This window comes from Paraphaeosphaeria sporulosa, assembly GCF_001642045.1.
Source record: "Paraphaeosphaeria sporulosa strain AP3s5-JAC2a unplaced genomic scaffold CC84scaffold_1, whole genome shotgun sequence".
Taxonomy (NCBI): domain Eukaryota; kingdom Fungi; phylum Ascomycota; class Dothideomycetes; order Pleosporales; family Didymosphaeriaceae; genus Paraphaeosphaeria; species Paraphaeosphaeria sporulosa.
The window spans coordinates 3,245,348-3,261,486 of NW_017253360.1; the positions used below are offsets into that span (position 1 = coordinate 3,245,348).

At 53.0% G+C, this 16,139-nt stretch overlaps 8 protein-coding genes across 8 annotated transcripts; 4 read left to right on the forward strand and 4 right to left on the reverse strand.

Moving 5' to 3' along the window:
- Nucleotides 1-490: 490 nt before the first annotated feature.
- CC84DRAFT_112399 (uncharacterized protein) lies at nt 491-2,473 on the reverse strand. The gene is made up of 2 exons (XM_018175670.1): nt 859-2,473; nt 491-793 (listed from the first exon to the last, which is right to left on the reverse strand). The coding sequence occupies exons 1-2, from the start codon at nt 2,160-2,162 to the stop codon at nt 775-777; spliced, it is 1,323 nt and encodes a 440-aa protein (XP_018042673.1). The 5' UTR covers nt 2,163-2,473; the 3' UTR covers nt 491-774.
- Nucleotides 2,474-3,852: 1,379 nt separating this feature from the next.
- CC84DRAFT_101181 (carbonic anhydrase) lies at nt 3,853-5,337 on the reverse strand. The gene is made up of 3 exons (XM_018173366.1): nt 5,045-5,337; nt 4,449-4,821; nt 3,853-4,381 (listed from the first exon to the last, which is right to left on the reverse strand). Exons 1-3 carry the CDS (start codon nt 5,058-5,060, stop codon nt 4,135-4,137), a joined length of 636 nt encoding a protein of 211 aa, XP_018042674.1. The 5' UTR covers nt 5,061-5,337; the 3' UTR covers nt 3,853-4,134.
- Nucleotides 5,338-7,733: 2,396 nt separating this feature from the next.
- On the forward strand, nt 7,734-8,785 carry CC84DRAFT_1077050 (uncharacterized protein; the record flags this gene model as incomplete). The annotated part of the gene is made up of 3 exons (XM_018173737.1): nt 7,734-7,873; nt 7,954-8,142; nt 8,197-8,785. Coding segments are annotated over 3 exons (918 nt in total), but the record flags the coding sequence as incomplete, so codon positions are not given.
- Nucleotides 8,786-8,796: 11 nt separating this feature from the next.
- CC84DRAFT_1159653 (class I glutamine amidotransferase-like protein) lies at nt 8,797-9,741 on the reverse strand. The gene is made up of 2 exons (XM_018177289.1): nt 9,615-9,741; nt 8,797-9,560 (listed from the first exon to the last, which is right to left on the reverse strand). The coding sequence occupies exons 1-2, from the start codon at nt 9,664-9,666 to the stop codon at nt 8,836-8,838; spliced, it is 777 nt and encodes a 258-aa protein (XP_018042676.1). The 5' UTR covers nt 9,667-9,741; the 3' UTR covers nt 8,797-8,835.
- A 290-nt stretch (nt 9,742-10,031) lies between these two features.
- On the forward strand, nt 10,032-10,950 carry CC84DRAFT_1159656 (uncharacterized protein). Its single transcript, XM_018177290.1, has 3 exons — nt 10,032-10,185; nt 10,282-10,415; nt 10,469-10,950. Exons 2-3 carry the CDS (start codon nt 10,344-10,346, stop codon nt 10,799-10,801), a joined length of 405 nt encoding a protein of 134 aa, XP_018042677.1. The 5' UTR covers nt 10,032-10,185; nt 10,282-10,343; the 3' UTR covers nt 10,802-10,950.
- On the forward strand, nt 10,566-12,277 carry CC84DRAFT_112061 (uncharacterized protein). The gene is made up of 6 exons (XM_018175581.1): nt 10,566-10,951; nt 11,008-11,013; nt 11,114-11,432; nt 11,487-11,791; nt 11,843-11,874; nt 11,924-12,277. Exons 1-6 carry the CDS (start codon nt 10,931-10,933, stop codon nt 12,105-12,107), a joined length of 867 nt encoding a protein of 288 aa, XP_018042678.1. The 5' UTR covers nt 10,566-10,930; the 3' UTR covers nt 12,108-12,277.
- A 522-nt stretch (nt 12,278-12,799) lies between these two features.
- Nucleotides 12,800-13,698, forward strand: CC84DRAFT_1159658 (uncharacterized protein). Its single transcript, XM_018177291.1, has 3 exons — nt 12,800-13,024; nt 13,094-13,293; nt 13,364-13,698. The coding sequence occupies exons 1-3, from the start codon at nt 12,858-12,860 to the stop codon at nt 13,672-13,674; spliced, it is 678 nt and encodes a 225-aa protein (XP_018042679.1). The 5' UTR covers nt 12,800-12,857; the 3' UTR covers nt 13,675-13,698.
- Nucleotides 13,444-15,851, reverse strand: CC84DRAFT_112000 (uncharacterized protein). The gene is made up of 2 exons (XM_018175566.1): nt 14,340-15,851; nt 13,444-13,904 (listed from the first exon to the last, which is right to left on the reverse strand). The coding sequence occupies exons 1-2, from the start codon at nt 15,560-15,562 to the stop codon at nt 13,826-13,828; spliced, it is 1,302 nt and encodes a 433-aa protein (XP_018042680.1). The 5' UTR covers nt 15,563-15,851; the 3' UTR covers nt 13,444-13,825.
- Nucleotides 15,852-16,139: the final 288 nt, after the last annotated feature.

Here is a 16,139-nt window from a genome sequence, read left to right on the forward strand (position 1 = left end):
TGTCCGAGGAGTGCAAGTGACCGAGATGGTGGTTGCATCCATCGCCTTCAGCCTCGCCGGGGTTGTCGTGCACGCGAGCAAGACCAATGGCGCCGATGGCGTTCTCCGCTTGCTTGAGTGCTGTCGTGGACATCCAGCTTTTGAGCGATGAGAGACTGTACCGGTGGAGCGCGATCCGACGAAGCGGGTTCGCACCTCGTGAACCATGCGGCTCAGTAAGCTCCAGAGAAGAGAAGTCCTCGTATTTCCCCCCCATTCCGTATTTCTGGCGAAAATCGTCTGCACTGACTTTTGGATCGCCCACCATGTCAGGCTCGAACCAAATGTTGTCCTCCCGGACGTAGGCGGCGGTTTTCAGGTAGGCTCCGTCATTAGACAGGTCAGAAACGATGCTATTGTGGATGGGGATGGGAAGTCGCTCCTTCAAGACTTCCGGATAGGCGTAGTTGGGACGCTTCATCCGTGTTGATTTCGTCTTGGGGTCGTACTGCGCATACGCTAGATGAGGGTGGTCCACCAGTCGAGACGCTTCTTCCGTGATCAGTGTCATCGCTTCTCGGCATAGCAGTCGAGCTTCGTTCAGCGCAAGAGGCTCAGGCGGGATCGGATCTTGACGTGCGTTATTTTCCAGAAGATTCCAGCCGGTATGGCCTTCCTCGACGGCGAAGGTGAAGGCACGCTCCATCCCCAGCGCATCCTGGCTCTTGTTCTGGCAGGGCGAATCATCGCTAGCGACAGGACTGACGAGGAGGGCCTGCTTCGACGCATCCCTAGTCAGAAGGGGCGAGAGGTTCTTGGGCGGCGTTTTTAGACTGCACAAAGTCAGCTGGAATTGGAAGTCCACCCAGGTGTACTTACTCTGCCCTAGACGGGACTCTCCTAAGTGTTCTCGGTACCTTCTTCATCTTGTACTGCGACGGATTCTGCAGCATCTCCCCGATTTTCTTCCACAGCTTCTTGTAGATCATAAGTGCATCAAACAGCTCTGCTGTATAGATCGCGCAAGGCACGTAGTTCAGGACGATGACCGGCTCCTCATACAGCTCCTTCCCACTTTTGTTATTCTCACCACCCTTCTGGTTCCTCGGATCACTGTCCCAGATTCTTCTCTCTTCTATCAACCTGGTCCATTTCCAAGTCTGGAACGATCTCAAGGATGTGTAGCGGGTAAGTATAGCTTGAGTGCGGGCACTCGAGCGCGCAACCATAGAGGGGAAGGCATTGGCAACGGCCACGACGCTCTGGATCGTCCATGGTACGGTGGGCTTCTTGATTTCGCCACCGCCAACCCAGTTCACGGATATGGAGATCTCAGTATTCTTTAGCGCTTCACTATGTTCCTTTGCAATGGCTTCGCTGGCGCCAATCTCGAGCGTAGGGGGACCGACAGCGAGCTGCACGTCGACGGCTTGCTTAACCGAACGGTACTTGCTCTTGTCATTCAACTTGATGGAGATAACAGCATTGAACTCTCCGCCTTCAGTGAACCCCGATATAAATGAGTCGCCATATACTTCAGTAAAGCGGTTCAACGGTAGCCCGGGTATATCCTGGAATTCCATATCCTCTATCGGTGACTGCGCGTCGTTGTTGACCATCACACTGACGACGTAGTTCAGCTCGCTGTCGAGGACTTTGTTCTCGTTCACGAAGGACGCGTTGCCGTTGCCGTGGATGGTACCGTATTTGATGCTCATCGACGTCGAGATGTTCAACGCGTCCATAATATCGCTCACATTCTCGATCGCGCGGGTAGAGTAGGTGACGCTCTGGCTTGTCTTTGGCGCCGGTCCAGCTGGAATCTCGAACGGTAGCTCCCCGGTAGGGGCAGTGACTACGTCTAATGCACTACCTAAATCAGGCGTGGGTGGTGGAGAAGGCGTCGCTGCTCTGGGTATCTCGTGTGATTCTGGCTGCTGGACTCCGTTGATTACCACGGCGGGAACCTCGCTGAGTGTATGTGCGGTGACGGACGCATCTGGAGTTACTGGTGGCGACAGAGGGATCGCTCCACTCGAAGGGAGTGGGAGGTCGCGGCTGACTTTCTTTACAGGATTTGATTTTCCCACGACGACCGCATTTTCGAGACGGATCTCTTGGGTATACGTGTTGAAGCCTTGCCCAATGCGCATGGCATTGGTGTAGGGCGCCGAGAGCGACATAATCGAGTGCGAGGAAAGAAAGACGCCGATTCGAAGAAGTGTGGCGACGGATTGTGCGTCGAATTATAGCGTACTGGGTGTACAACCAATGTAAGTGGGTGTGGTTCTCAATTTGGGGAGAAGAAGACGCTGCAGGTAAAGCTCTAAATGTCGATCAATTCAACGTGCAATATGTCCAAGTAGGAAAGAGCGACACATGGACCCTAACACTGTCGTCCTCCATCATTTTATTATACCAGACCCCGCCGCAGGTAACCGCCAGGCTGCCTTTCTGCCGTCTCACCCTTGCCTGCGAGTACTGTGCCTCATGCTGATGGTGGGTCGTACCTCACAGCCATTCATCTGACCCCAATCCAATTAGGGCCACCGGCCGTTCATGTCACAGTGCGCACGGCGCAGCTGCGCCCCTCGTACGCCCGACGGTGCTACATGGATAGGTACTGCGAACACCATTTGTTGCCTCAAGCAGGCATGCACCGGCGCCGATGCTTACGGGTGTGGCGCTGAACGGGGGAGCTGATGGCAGGAGCGAGGGGATTAGTGTACCGGTATGCTCGGAATAGTGAGGTTACTACTTTAGTACTTAGGCTACTTCGGCCTCCAGGCACAAGGTTGGCTGAGCTCAAGTTATATGGAGGCTGGCGGTATTATGAGAGGTCAGCCAAGGGAGTATGGGAACGAGCAACGAGCAAAAGATGGTGTGCGGATGTGCACGTGGAAGGGCTGCGGCTGAAAGGTGACAGGTGGAGTCGGAGATGTCTGCGGGGGCCAAACTGGGGAGAGGTCAGCGTCTTAAGATGCAAGCTAGACGGTTTTCGGGCAATGCTTATGCGTGCTTTGACTTCACTCACCATGTAAGAGGAGTTGCAAGAAAAAAACAATAGAAGCTCGATAATCCATAAATCATTGCATTAATCGTGACGACACTCGGCAGTACGTGTAATGAAGTTCTAGAACCAGCTCATACATTCACGATAAAGCATTTTTTGGTGTATCAATCGTTCATGCCCGTGCTCGTGAGAAAGTTGATCCTCTTCTCCATGTTATCAGTACCGTACCCGTTCTTCGAGTAATGGGATCTCCGGCTTCTGCCCTTCGCTGACGCCATTGTAATCCATTTCTGCCTTCTCTCTAGACCAACGTGCCGCCTCTTCTCATAGTCTAGTATCGTCCCATGATTCGGTGCCGGACTGACGGTCCAGGGCATTGTTCGAGTGTGTGCTCACTGCGCATCGGCCGAAAACTGCCTCGACGGTTGCGCGGTAAGTGGCAGCGGTACTAGTAGAGGCGCCAACAGCGGTGCGCGAGGGCTTGTTTGTGAGACAAGGGTCGCGGAACCGAGGAAGTACTTCCGCTCGTCGGCAGACGCGGATGAGGTTGTGGAGCCGGTGGACTCTTCGTGTCTGAGGCGTGCGACAGGGGAGAGCATTGCGATATAGTCGTGCGAAGAGTCAATGCGAAGGGTGTAGAGGTTCGCGAGACTCAGGTGGAGTGAGGATCGGGAAGTGTCTTGCGGCCCTGGCGGTTATGATTATTGGGTTGAGTGGTGAGAGTAATACGGCTTGCAGCGATTTGGTCACGTAAGATGTCGATGCTGGCTTTTGTTGTTGATTGCGAAGATACTGGGAGCGAAGCAGGAATAATATAATCTATAGCCTGAGCCAGTAGCTATGATGACAGAGCGTGTAATTGGCCGTATCTGTCGCCCGAGGTGTGCCCTACGTATGGTGGTGAGCGCCGTCCATCCGCTAAGTCCGCGCTTGCGATCAGCAAACCCTGCATACGTCATTTTTAGGATCCGTGGAAATGGTAATTAATGCAACAGATTAGCGAGCACCCTATTTATTGTTGTAAATCATGGCGACAACTGCGTTCGCGAGTCGTCCCTGTGCGGTCGTTGCACGACAAAACCAGCCACAACACCACGCTAAAATACATATAACCAGACTCCGTCATTATCTTCGTCGTGACTCTAATTGGGGCTCCAGAGGCCGTTCCCCTTCTTTCCGCCAGTCACCTCGAGCACACGTAGCTGTCCTTTACCGAGGTCATAGATCATACCGTGTAGTGTGAGATTACGCTCAGAAGCAGCCTTCTTCACAGCAGGATGCTGCTTGAGCACGTCGATGGCCTGGAGAACATTGAGCTCTGCGACCCGGACAGCTCGGGCGTCGTTGTCCGGCAGCTTCTCTAGCTCGGCCTTGTGCTTGCGCCGGAGCCTAGCGGACCGTCAGCTGCGCCTTTACCCATGACTTCGCGCGAACTTCAACATTGGGGCCTACGTACTCTCGCACAGGGTGTAGCCATGTGTTCAGCGTCGTTCCCAAGTCGGCGTCGCTGAGAGACGCAATGGCTCCGCCGCATTTGGTGTGCCCGCACACGACCACCTTCTTTACCCTGAGATGCGTGACGGCATACTCAACGACCGAGGCGGCACTAACGTCGTCCGGATGTACGCAATTCGCAATATTGCGGTGCACGAATATGTCGCCGGGCATGCAGTCACAGACGGTCGTCTCCGGGATGCGGCTGTCAGCGCAGCCTACCCACAGGATCTCGGGCCACTGGCCCTTTGTGAGCTCGAGGAATGCATTCGGATTTGCCTCGGATGTTTTCTGTGCGAACACGCGATTTCCGGCTACGATGCGGTCGATTGGGTCTAAAATCAGGTGAGGTTTGCAGTTAGCTGGGGTCCAATCCCTACACAACGGCTTGGCCTGGGGATTTACAGTGGGGATGTAACGCAGCGGGCCGTGTCGATGTATAAGATGCGCGTTGGCCGCTTGAGTGCTGCGCTTCTCTTGACGACCGCTCTGACCCAAAGCTGCGTTGTCCGGACGTGTTTTGGATGACGCTCGAGAGACGTAAGGGAGATTGCTTACCTGCCAGTGCCGTCATTTTGAGGATAGCGTATAGGTCTATGCTTTGGTCTCGCCTGTGTCCTGCACAAGTGCCTCTTTTTCTAAGACTCTCGCAAGTACGTTTTTGGATGTTCTCGGTGTCCAGGAAGGGGGAAAAGAGAAGGGATGGCCAGATTGTATCCAAGGCGGTGCGGCGCCGTGGTGTCACTCGGCTGACAGTCGGGGCTGCATGCCGCCAGGACGCATTCACACTCTTGGAATGCCAAACCCGGATCGTTGCGTCTCAGCGGACCAAGACATAGATATGAAGCAGGAAAGACAGTATTTCTACGAGTGCGTGGGCCCGTTTCGATGCAGCCATAGGTTCGGCACCCTCCGATCCCCCCGAAGCGGCCGAAAGAGATCGTACCACTGCACTATTCCCCGCGTGTATGGCGTCTTCCAACGTCTACGCTCACGATTGTTACGGCAGTAGCGTGCAATAGCTGGTCTCGTCATACGCCGTGGCAGACATGGGTAGAGAGTCTGCGTTCCGCATTGTTCCAGCAGCTGCCGCGTACCCCCAGGGCTTTAGGGCGTCAATATCGTCCCGCATTCCGTTGACCCCGCTCATCCTTGGCCCCCTCGAAGCTGACGATGTTATCTGATTGAACTACGGCGTTCGCTTGCGTTTCCGCGGACTTATTGTTGGATGGATTTCGTGGGCTCCACTGAATGAATGTCCGTGGCGACAGGGGCCTGTAGCGAGAAGCATCGTGAGGCCGTCTGACACCAAACATCGCAAATAAACTCGGAACAACACAAGGGCATCAAAGAGCGGTAGAAACCCATCGCTGTGCCAGTCACTCCGGCTTTCAGAAGATACTTTTGATAGCTCAATATAGGGTCGAGCCGGGACTATGTGCGCCAACGTTTTGTATATCACAAAAGGCGTATCACAAGCCGTGGCGGGACTTGGCGCCATCGTGCCTTCCCGTCTACGAGTGCCCCGTGATGGCGTTTTGGGGGAGAGTTGCGGCGCACGTACCTTCTCCCAGTAACACTGCCGTTACAGGCTCTTACACTGGCCCTCGCTTGTTGCTTACATTCAATGTTCCCTCTTTCACCATAGCATGCGTATACGGCATGCACTATTGCTTACAAGCTTTCGCGGATACCGCAGATCTTGTAAGCGGCATGCTTGATTTCAAAGAGCCAAGATGGCCGCGAAGACATTGAACAAAACCAAGCAAGGATAGTTTCCTCCTCAGCCGAGGCTCCATTGGCTCTTTTGCTCCTCCTCTGTAGGGCAAACGGACTGCAGTTTCGAATACTAAGGGTTGCGCCTTCCCCACGGTCCACCGCTACATCGAGCGGTCCGAATTCTGTCTCAATATCCTGATATCACGAGCAGCGCAGGATCTGCCGACAAGCGATGGGTGCTCTGCTAGCACCTTCGAGTATTTCCCAAGGTCTGATCCCTTCCTCTTCATTCTGCTCGCCAAGCACATAGAGTGGGAAAAAGTCTTTTGCAGCTCTCTATACGCCCGGTCGAATTAAGACGAATTGAGACGAACTGAGTAGCAACCATGTTGCCAGCCTCAACACGCTCGTCGAAAAGACCCTCGTTGTAGTACACATGCCGCCGGTAGATGCCCAAGGGTATATTAGACTTGGAAAGCGACAAGAGAAGTGCCAGAGAGAGCTCCGACTGCCAAGTGAGACACTATTTGTGCATTGTAATGTCGAGTAACCTGGTTGGGTGACAAGGCTTGGCAATCTGGGATTGCCTGTCCATCTGCCTTACCCAAGTCAGCCAAGAGGACTATGGGAAACAGTCCCATCGGAGGTTGCTTCTCGAAACGTTTCGATTCGTCGTTCGCTTGTTGTCCTTATCGTGCATCTGTTCAACTGTGTGCATGCCTCAATTTCGAATGCGTCGCAATACGTCTGTGCATCCAACGTCCCGAGGTTGGAAGCCAATATATCTTGAGTATGGCATTGTGGATGATGGGATGCTGTGATATCGAGATGTCGGTGATCTTGGCGATGTTCCCTCTGGAAACAGGAAACAAACCGCGCTACCGCGCGCTACTCATGCTGCCAACGCTCGTCATCGCGCGACGGACCATGGTCCGGCTCGTCCCTAGCACAATCCCAACCTCCGAACGCGACAGCATGCGTTCCCCCCCATCTCCGCCCGTATTACAACCCATGCTTGTCCCTGTCTGATACGATGACACCGCTCCTCAGGCGTCAGCTCATCGTCGTCCCCTTTTCTGTTCTTTTGGGGTTCCTGTTAGCGTCTTTAGGATTTAGGAACGGGCTAGACGAGACAGTTTTTGGAAATCCCTACGATACGGGTGGTGGATATAATGCACTGGGGAAGATCAAACCGCTGAGTAAGTGATGCCGCGACACGATGCGAATGCTGTGGATCGCTTCCGCGATGGAGCCCTACCTACTCTATTGCGACTATGTGAGGATCAGCTGGACGCGTGGAAAAATCATGCTAGTGAGAACTGCACCGACACTAAACGATGAATAGACACCAGCGTACGCGCTATTGATGGAGATCACAGGCGAAAAGAGGAGGTTGTTCCGGATGGTTTAAAGATCAAGGATCTTGCCGTTGCTGTGGAGAATCGGACGATGGGTGTAAGTCACACTGCAGCACTTGCCATGCACGAGAATTTAGTTCTGGATTGAGCAATGTGGCTGATGGTCGTAGTTCGGAAAGTTGTTTGTGGTGAATTTGCCGCAAAATGCGGACCGCAGAGATACCATGGTTCTTGCTTCTTCATTCAGCCGGATGAACGTGGACTGGGTCAATGGCTTGCCGGATGATCAAGTAAGCTATGCACCCAAGCTGTGATATGCCATGAAATACTGACACAAGCCTAGCCCGTTAGCGAGACATCACTTCGTCTTCAAGACCATGAGAAAGCGAGCGGACAATTAAAGCAAAATTGGAGAGCGCACATCAACGCTGTCCGCACTACCGTAGAGCTAGGTCTTTTTTCTGCCATCGTTCTTGAGGACGACCTTGACTGGGACATCCGCTTGAGAGAGCAAATGCATGCCATTGCTCTTTCAACACGAACGCTCACGCAACCACTTGCTTGGACAAACTCTACCAAGTACAAGCCCCCACCCATCGATATCCTTGTAGTCCCACTCACAATTTTGATCAGGCCTATATATGCCGATCCGTCATTCCCGGACCCATTACTGAGCAACAAAGTAACTGAAATCCCATTTGTAGGCCGTCCAGCCACGATTCAGCCGTCCATCTCCGCTTATGGTGATAACTGGGATGTGCTCTGGCTAGGACACTGCGGCATGCAAATGCCAACGCAACGGACACCCGACTTCTCGCAAGGCCGAGTTGTCCTCACCCCAGATCCGTTCGTTGCAGTCAAAGATACCATCAACCATGACAGCGACAGCTACCCAAACCAGACTCGCCTATTTCACCATACCTATGAGCCTATGTGCAGCCTTGCCTACGCCGTTTCTCAACGCGGTGCGCGTCGCATCTTGTACGAAGCGGTGGAGAGAAACGTTACTAAGGGATTTGACGTCATGCTGAGAGAGATGTGCGATGCCGCGCCAGACAGCCCTGCGAAGTTAACGTGCATTACTACGCAGCCTAGTTTGTTTTCTCGGTGGCGGGATGGCCGTAGCGAGCATGTGAGGTGGAGTGTGAGAATGAACATGGGGAAGTATGTTAGAGGAGACGAGCGGGAGTGGTTCGATCAATATCCCGAAAAAAGCGCATGATTCTCAAGTTCATTACTGACAGTTTTTCGAGCGCAACATATACATATACATTAATTCGATGTCATGTTCATAGCCTTGACCACCTTCTCAGCCAACACCTTCGCATCTCCCGGCCATCTCCCGCTAAAATACCGATACGTCTTATCTTCAACAACAAACGGCCTCGTCACATCAATACTGTTCTTGAACTGCTTCCCCTCATCCGCCAAACTCGCCTTAACCACCGCCGCAACACTATCCGTCCCTGCGCCATACGTCTTGTAATAGTCGCCCAAGAACAGCTTAGTCGCGCGATGCACGCTCGCCTCAAAGAAGTCAGGCAGCGACGTTGTCTCCACATCCCGCAATACACTCAAACCTTCGCCGGTCCGCGAATGCGCCAGCATCTGCACGCCATGGCACACCGCGGCGCAGAATTTTGGTCTGCCACTGCCGCGCTCCGACCGCTTCGTCAGTGGGAAGTATGACACCAGCAGCGCCTGTGCGCGCGGGCAGTCAAGCAGCTGGCGGATCCCCTTGTCGTGGCCGCCTGGCAGGAACACGAGATCAAAATCCTCCAGCGTGAATTTTGTATCTATCCACGCGCGGGGGTGCTGCCATGCCGCGCCAGACGCCATGGCGTTGTACTGCGCGATCGTGTCTTTGTCTGCGCCGAGGAAGGTTTGCGTCCAGCCGGTTAGCATACGCGTGTCGCAGGCGGGTATGGTGCCGTGTTGTGTCGCGATTGTGATAGTGTAGCCGGCCGTAGAAAAGGTATTGTACGGGACTGCGGTTTCTAGGGTGCGTTGGTGGGGCAGTAAGGTGGAAGGTTAGCAGGGGAGGAGGTTACCTGTTGGGTCGTGGCCGTAGTCTGCTAGTAGGAAGAGTACTTTTTTGGACATGATTGGGCCTCGATCGTACGAAGGCGTCTTGTATTGTGCACAGGGTGAGGATTGACGACGATGGATTGGCGCTACTGCGTCAGAAAGTTCCGTTGAGAGATAGACAACCAGATGGAGTTTCCTTAGAATGACCCGTTGGTATCTTAATACTGAATATACGGAAGCGAATGTTGACTCGTTTCCGTTCGTCGTCTCTCCTGGGTATCTGAGTATTGACCTGCGGGCATGGATTCCGGCCGTAACGATCATGCGGCCCCAAAACCGCACCACCGAGGCGAGATTTGCCTCAAGCGAGTCCTCTTTCGGCACTCTTAACAAGGGCTATCAGTCAACGTTGGACCGAGTGTGGCCATTTATCCCTCCAAACACACACACGGCTTGTTGATCAAGTATGCAAGCCGCTGACAGAATGACATTGTAGCTCAGCGAATATCACCTGCTTCTCAGCTCAGGATGAAATCGAAGCTAAGCCCGAGTTGTTCCATGATGCGCCGGCCAAACTGCCTGCCGACTATGAAGGTACAACTTGTTCACTTGGATATATAAACATCACCGCGATACGATGAGCACTCTGCGCTCCAAAAAGAACAATATCAACAGTAACTCTTACTTTAGAGACCCCCAAAGCAGTTAAAATCCATTAACCCAGTACTCACCGACGTACAACATCCTTCACCATGCCCATCCGCATCACAATCCTGATCAAGAAGCTCGACACAGTCTCAACGGAAGACTTCCATTCATACTGGGTAGCATAATCACCTCGTCGTCTATTCCCTTACCACACTAATCATATCCCCAGTCCACCAAACACCCCTCCATCTTCCTCAGCGTGCCGACAGCGCAAAAGCTCCTCCTCAGATACTCGCAATACCACATATCGCGGCCCCTTACGACTGCGCTACGAAAAGGCGCACACATGCCATGCCTCGAACCAGAGTTCGACGGTGCTGCGGAGTTCTTGGTGGAATCGCTTGAAGACTTTGGTGCGATTTTTGCGGACCCGATTTACGAGAGCGTTGTGGTTCCGGATGAGGAGAGCTTTTTGAAGAGGGGCGAGAGCATGGTATTTGTTGGGGAGGAGGAGATGAAGTGGGTTGATGGGAAGGCGGCGGAGGGGGTTGTGTTGAAGTAGCCTGGAAGGAGGAGGTTGATGCAGGGTGAGGGGAGGGCCGTCGTACGAATTGGTTATATCTTCTGTCGGCCCTGCAACATCCATCCCCTGGCTACCTATGTTCGTTCTGTACCATAATAGGAAGGAGTAATGCTTGGCGATGTCCACAATGTAAGCCGACATGACTCGCATGCATTACTAATGTCGATCGCGTGCAATCCGCCTAGGACACGGTAAGGGACACCACATGCACTGACTCTCAGATGCTTCTCATTTCGCTATCTTACATTTTCATATTTCAACATGGTTACCAGACTGAGAACAAACGTCCAGTTCATCGTCGTATCTGATCCCACAATTGCCAATGCGTTAGACTCCCAAGGGTCACTCCAGAAAGCTCGGTCACATGCTGCACGAGCAGCGCACGCACGTAAACGAATAGCACGGACAGCTGAATACAATGCACGCAAGCCAATTGAGGCCACATTGGCCTATCGCCAAGATCAACATGGAAACACCCGCGAGCTGGTAACAAGGCTGCAGCTGCAAACTGCGCCCAGCCCGCTCGGCATAATGTGTGCGGACCGTCGTGATCCCTTCAATAGCGTCGCAGCTCATCTGAGTCACATCGAGTACTTCTTACTAGATCACTGTACGACCCACGTCGATCGACTTCCCATTTACATGCAGCTCACGTTCCACTCAGATGCTCAAGTCGTCGTCCCCACCCTTAACATCCAATGCCGGAGCCTAAAAAACCTAGGTGAAAGCGCAGAGCGCATGTTACGAGAGTGGGTGCATCTGGCTCTCACAGATGCTGTAGTCCTGCAGGGCGTCCTTCTCGCTGCATGTCGTCATCTAATTGGGCGGGGGTATCAAGCGTGGAAGTTCGAAGAACTGGCTGCGGGGTACAAGGTCAGGTGTGTAAGGGATGTTATTGATGCCATCGAGAGCAAGGATATGGATATGGATGTCACGTTTGCTAAGATCTTCACGCTGGCGAATGATGAGGTATGAGCATCACTGCTAAATGGTAGAAGAAAGGAGCTTACGATGGGATAGATCTGGCTTGGGAATTTAGACATGTTCAGACGGTATGTAAGTTCCGTACAAGGGGTGGCTTCTTCTCGGCTAACTTTGCAGACATGCGGCAGGTGCAATCAAAATGGTCGTCCTCCACGGTGGGCCGGAACGTTTGGGCTTGAATGGGTACCTGAACAGCTTGTTCAAGATTGTGCTTGACAAGGACCATGCGCTACGGGGTGATCCCAGGGCATGTACCGGTTTTGACAGGATCAATCGAGGAGTATGTCTATCTGCCAATTAGCTAAGATACCGTACGAGAGAATCTATACTACCATGTAAGAGCTTCGGAATTATTGGTCGTGCCAAGATGTGCGCTTTCCTCATTTGTACACTTCATACACAATAGTCCTATATTGCACCTTTCTTTAGTCCGCCCCGCTTGCATGTCCAACAGCATTTGTAAGATTTTGTCGCCAAACCATGCGGATGTTCCCATTTATTTCGTCCGTTGCATATTGAGTTGGTTTAAATGTTCAGTTAAATAGTTCTATAGTTCCCGCCTAACTGCACAGCAAGGAGATCAAACGACGACACTTTCTTATTCGTCTCAGCACGCGCAACAGTATACGAACAAATAAATATGACTGAGCAAGACACCACTATCCCAAAGGGATCTTTGATCTTGATCACAGGTGTGAACGGCTTCGTCGCTTCGCACCTCGCCAAGCAATTCCTAGAGCGCGGTTACCGTAAGTTTACACTTATCCCATTCATTGCAATCTACGCTCTCCGCCCATACTCACACACACCACTAGGTGTCCGCGGTACCGTCCGCTCCCTCGACGCATCTTCCTGGCTTACCTCCCTCCTCAAAACCGACGCCTTTGAGCTCGCCCATGTCCCTTATTTTTCTGTCCCCACCGCCTTCGACGACGCCGTCAAAGGCGTCTCCGCAATCGCACACGTAGCAGCCGTCACGAGCGCGGACCCGGACCCGAACAACGTCATCCCGGTGAGCATTTCATGTGTAGTGAATCTGCTTGAGGCGGCGATGAAGGAGCCTTCCGTCCGCGAATTCGTGATCACGAGTTCGCTGGTCTCTGCTACGCTGCCTGTGCCGGGAAATACTACCAGAGTGGAGAGAGACACGTGGAACGAGATGGTTTTGGAGATGGCGTGGGCGCCGCCGCCTTATGAAGCTGAGAGGGGTGGGATTGTGTATGTAGTCCCTTCTACTAGTCACCAACGTATCTAAGGTAGGATGCACTTGGCTAATACAGCGAGTAGGTACGCAGCGAGCAAAGTCGCTACAGAGAAAGCTTTCTGGGACTTCGTCGAAAAGAGGAAACCGCACTTCACGGCCAACGCGATTCTCCCTCCCATGATCCTGGGCGAGCCGCTGCACAAATCCCACGCCGAGGTCAAGGCGGCGTACATCCGCCAGCTGATGACGGGCGACACTGCTTTCCTGGAGACGATGCCAGCAAGTAAGTCCACGCGTCGCCTGCTTGCTAGTACTTAAAGATGTACTTCCTGGAGACTGACTTCATCACTCAGCTGTCGCCGTCGACGTCAAAGACCTCGCCCTCCTCCATATCGCGGCCATTCTCGACCCCTCTATTCGCAACGTGCGCTTCAACACCTGGGCACACTTTTGCAACTACAACGACATGCTGCCCATCATGCGGGCCCAGCTTCCGGAGCGCAGGTTTATTGATGATATGCCTGGTCTGACGAAGCTGAGTTTGACAACGGATACAGAGCAGCAGGTGGAGCTGTTGAAGAAGTGGGGCACGAATGGGGGATGGGTGAATTTGAAGCAGACGGTGGAGGAGAATTTGATGCCATTGGCGGAGTGGGGATATTGACGGTGGAATAGATGAAGAGACGATGTGGCACTAAGCAAAGAGGAGAGGCTTGAAACATGGAGTAGGATTTTTCATAGTACATGAGAATTTTAGCTGCTGTTGTACAGAAAAGCTGCTCGCAAAAATGATGTTAACGGTCTCAAACCGCTTGCTAAGACGATGCTGTTACAGGACCTGCTTTGCTGAAGAACTGCAGGAACACCCGAGCCGTACAATCACCGTACACCAGACTCTCTAACTAATCTGACTGGGGGTATGCACACCTCTCCAATTCGCCCCTGATACAGCGAGTCTTCTTGATGACATGCACCTTCGACGGGCTCGCACAGACTTTCTCGCTGTCATCCTCGGTGTCCCTCTTGCGTTTCGGGCTTGCTGACGGAATGACAGCCTTGGGATCAATCTGGCGCTGCTCTTCGTCCTCGAGCTCATCCTCGGGCTCAGTGTCCAGCTCGGAAATTGAGGCGATGTCATCCAGCTCCAGAGTATCGTCGACGAAGCCTTCTCCATCCCACGTCGCGATTCTCTGCGTCCACTCCAGCACCTTCAACGGTTCCTGCAGCACCATCTTCTGCAATGCATACGCCTTGCTAGAATGCTCTTCACCCACAGGCATGTCGTCCTTGTCGAGGAACATGCGTATCCAGTGCGAGTGCGGGTCCAGCGGGTCTTCATGATATGCCACCTCTGAATTCCTCACGGTGGTGGTGAACTCCTCAATAGAGGTGATCCGGTTCGGGAAACAAGCTGCGAGACGATTAATAGAGAGCGGGCCATTCTCCAAGGCCTCCCAGATCTCGGCTTCGTTGGGAAGCGCAGTGGTCTTCCGGATGAACTTGCGGGTAGTGACGTCCGGGGAAGCGAACTCGATGAGGCGGTGCAGGACGGCTTCCTGAGAGCCCACGCCGTGGGCGTACTCAGGGTAAAGCTTGGCGAGAGACTCGAAGATCTGGGGCAGCGTCATCGGCGAGTGGAGCGCTTTTACGATCTGCGACGTCGAGGGGATTGGTTTGCGGAAGTAAGCGCCTTCAGGGACGACAGAAGATCCGAAGGATGCTTGAGGACTTGGGTCAAAAACAGCGAAATATTCGACGCGGCGGAGGAAATCTTGGATGTCCCGAACATCAGGGAAGGTGCGGTGGAGGTCGTACAGAGTTATGCTGTTCTTATTAACGCGCTTGTTGAATAAGGCGTCGAATTCGGCGTTGGAAGGTTGTTCGTCGATGCAGTTGGCCAGATCCCCCTCGAGGTGGGCGAGGTACGTCATGAACATGTCGACGAGGAATTCGTTATAATCAACGACATCGGAGAAGGAGGCAGCGTACCGCTTTTGCTGTTCTGCCTCAGTTCGAGTCCGAAGCATGCGCTTCTCGGCGTCGTTGACATAGATGAAGGTCTCACAAGCGACGATCCAAAGTCTATTCGGCCATGGCACGGCCTTGTCGGAAGGGTGGTAGTCTCTGTCTGTAGCCCAAAGGATTCGAAGATCAGGTGGCAGGGGGTACTTGTGGACCTCGAAGTCTTCGTTGAATTTGAGAGCCAGCTCCATCACACGTTCATGCTTCGGATAGGCGTTTTCGAGGTTGCTTCGGCAGCCGGACTTGAAGAAGTAGTCATTGGAAAGGCGAACAATGTCGAGGGCGGACTTATGGAGAGCAGGATTGACCTGCGGATCGCAGATATCGATTGCCTCTTTGTCAGAGGGCGGAAAGTCGGTCTTGCCATTACCTAGTGAAGCCGGCTCCGTCCATTCCAATGTATAGACCTTGGGCAATGGGACAAAGGTTGCGGATTGCTGAGGAGCGTAGTTGGGCAACCCGGGCGTAAATACGCCAGCAGCATTGATCAACGTGTCCCAGAAGTGGTCCATGATATTCTTTGGGAACATGTTGGCTGGTATAATGAATTAGACAAGATGTGTGTGTGAAGAGAAAATCGTCGTCTGACAAGAAAAGCGAGCTTGAGGGAGAGAGTGCGCTGCTGGTGGGCGTTTGGACGCCGGGTGGATTCTATACAAAGGCGGGTCGTGTATGCCAACATGACAATAGAAGAGAGCGCACAGCAGGTGATTAAGAAGGACAATAAGCGAAGCGAAAACATTATACGGGTGAAGCCTGCGGTGAAGTGAATCAGGAAAGTGAAAGGCGACATTGTGCCTTCGCTTGCCGAGTGGGCCATTGAGCCTCACGGCTCCAGTACGCAACGAGCGATCCGTTTGCCATACCCACATTTGCACTAATACAGGTAACCTATTCTTGGAATGACTTGGGGCATTGTAGCATTGTCTTGCGAGCGATACGTGCAAACATATCCGAATTACTCTAGGCTATGTGCTCACAGCTCGTGTTCTCGAATCCAGGTATCCACCGCGTGATGTGGCATACTGTCCCCTTCTAACGAAGGTCAAGCAAAGTAATATGGTTTGAGTCTTGTCTAGCTATTTCCATTCTTTCGATGTGTGAATC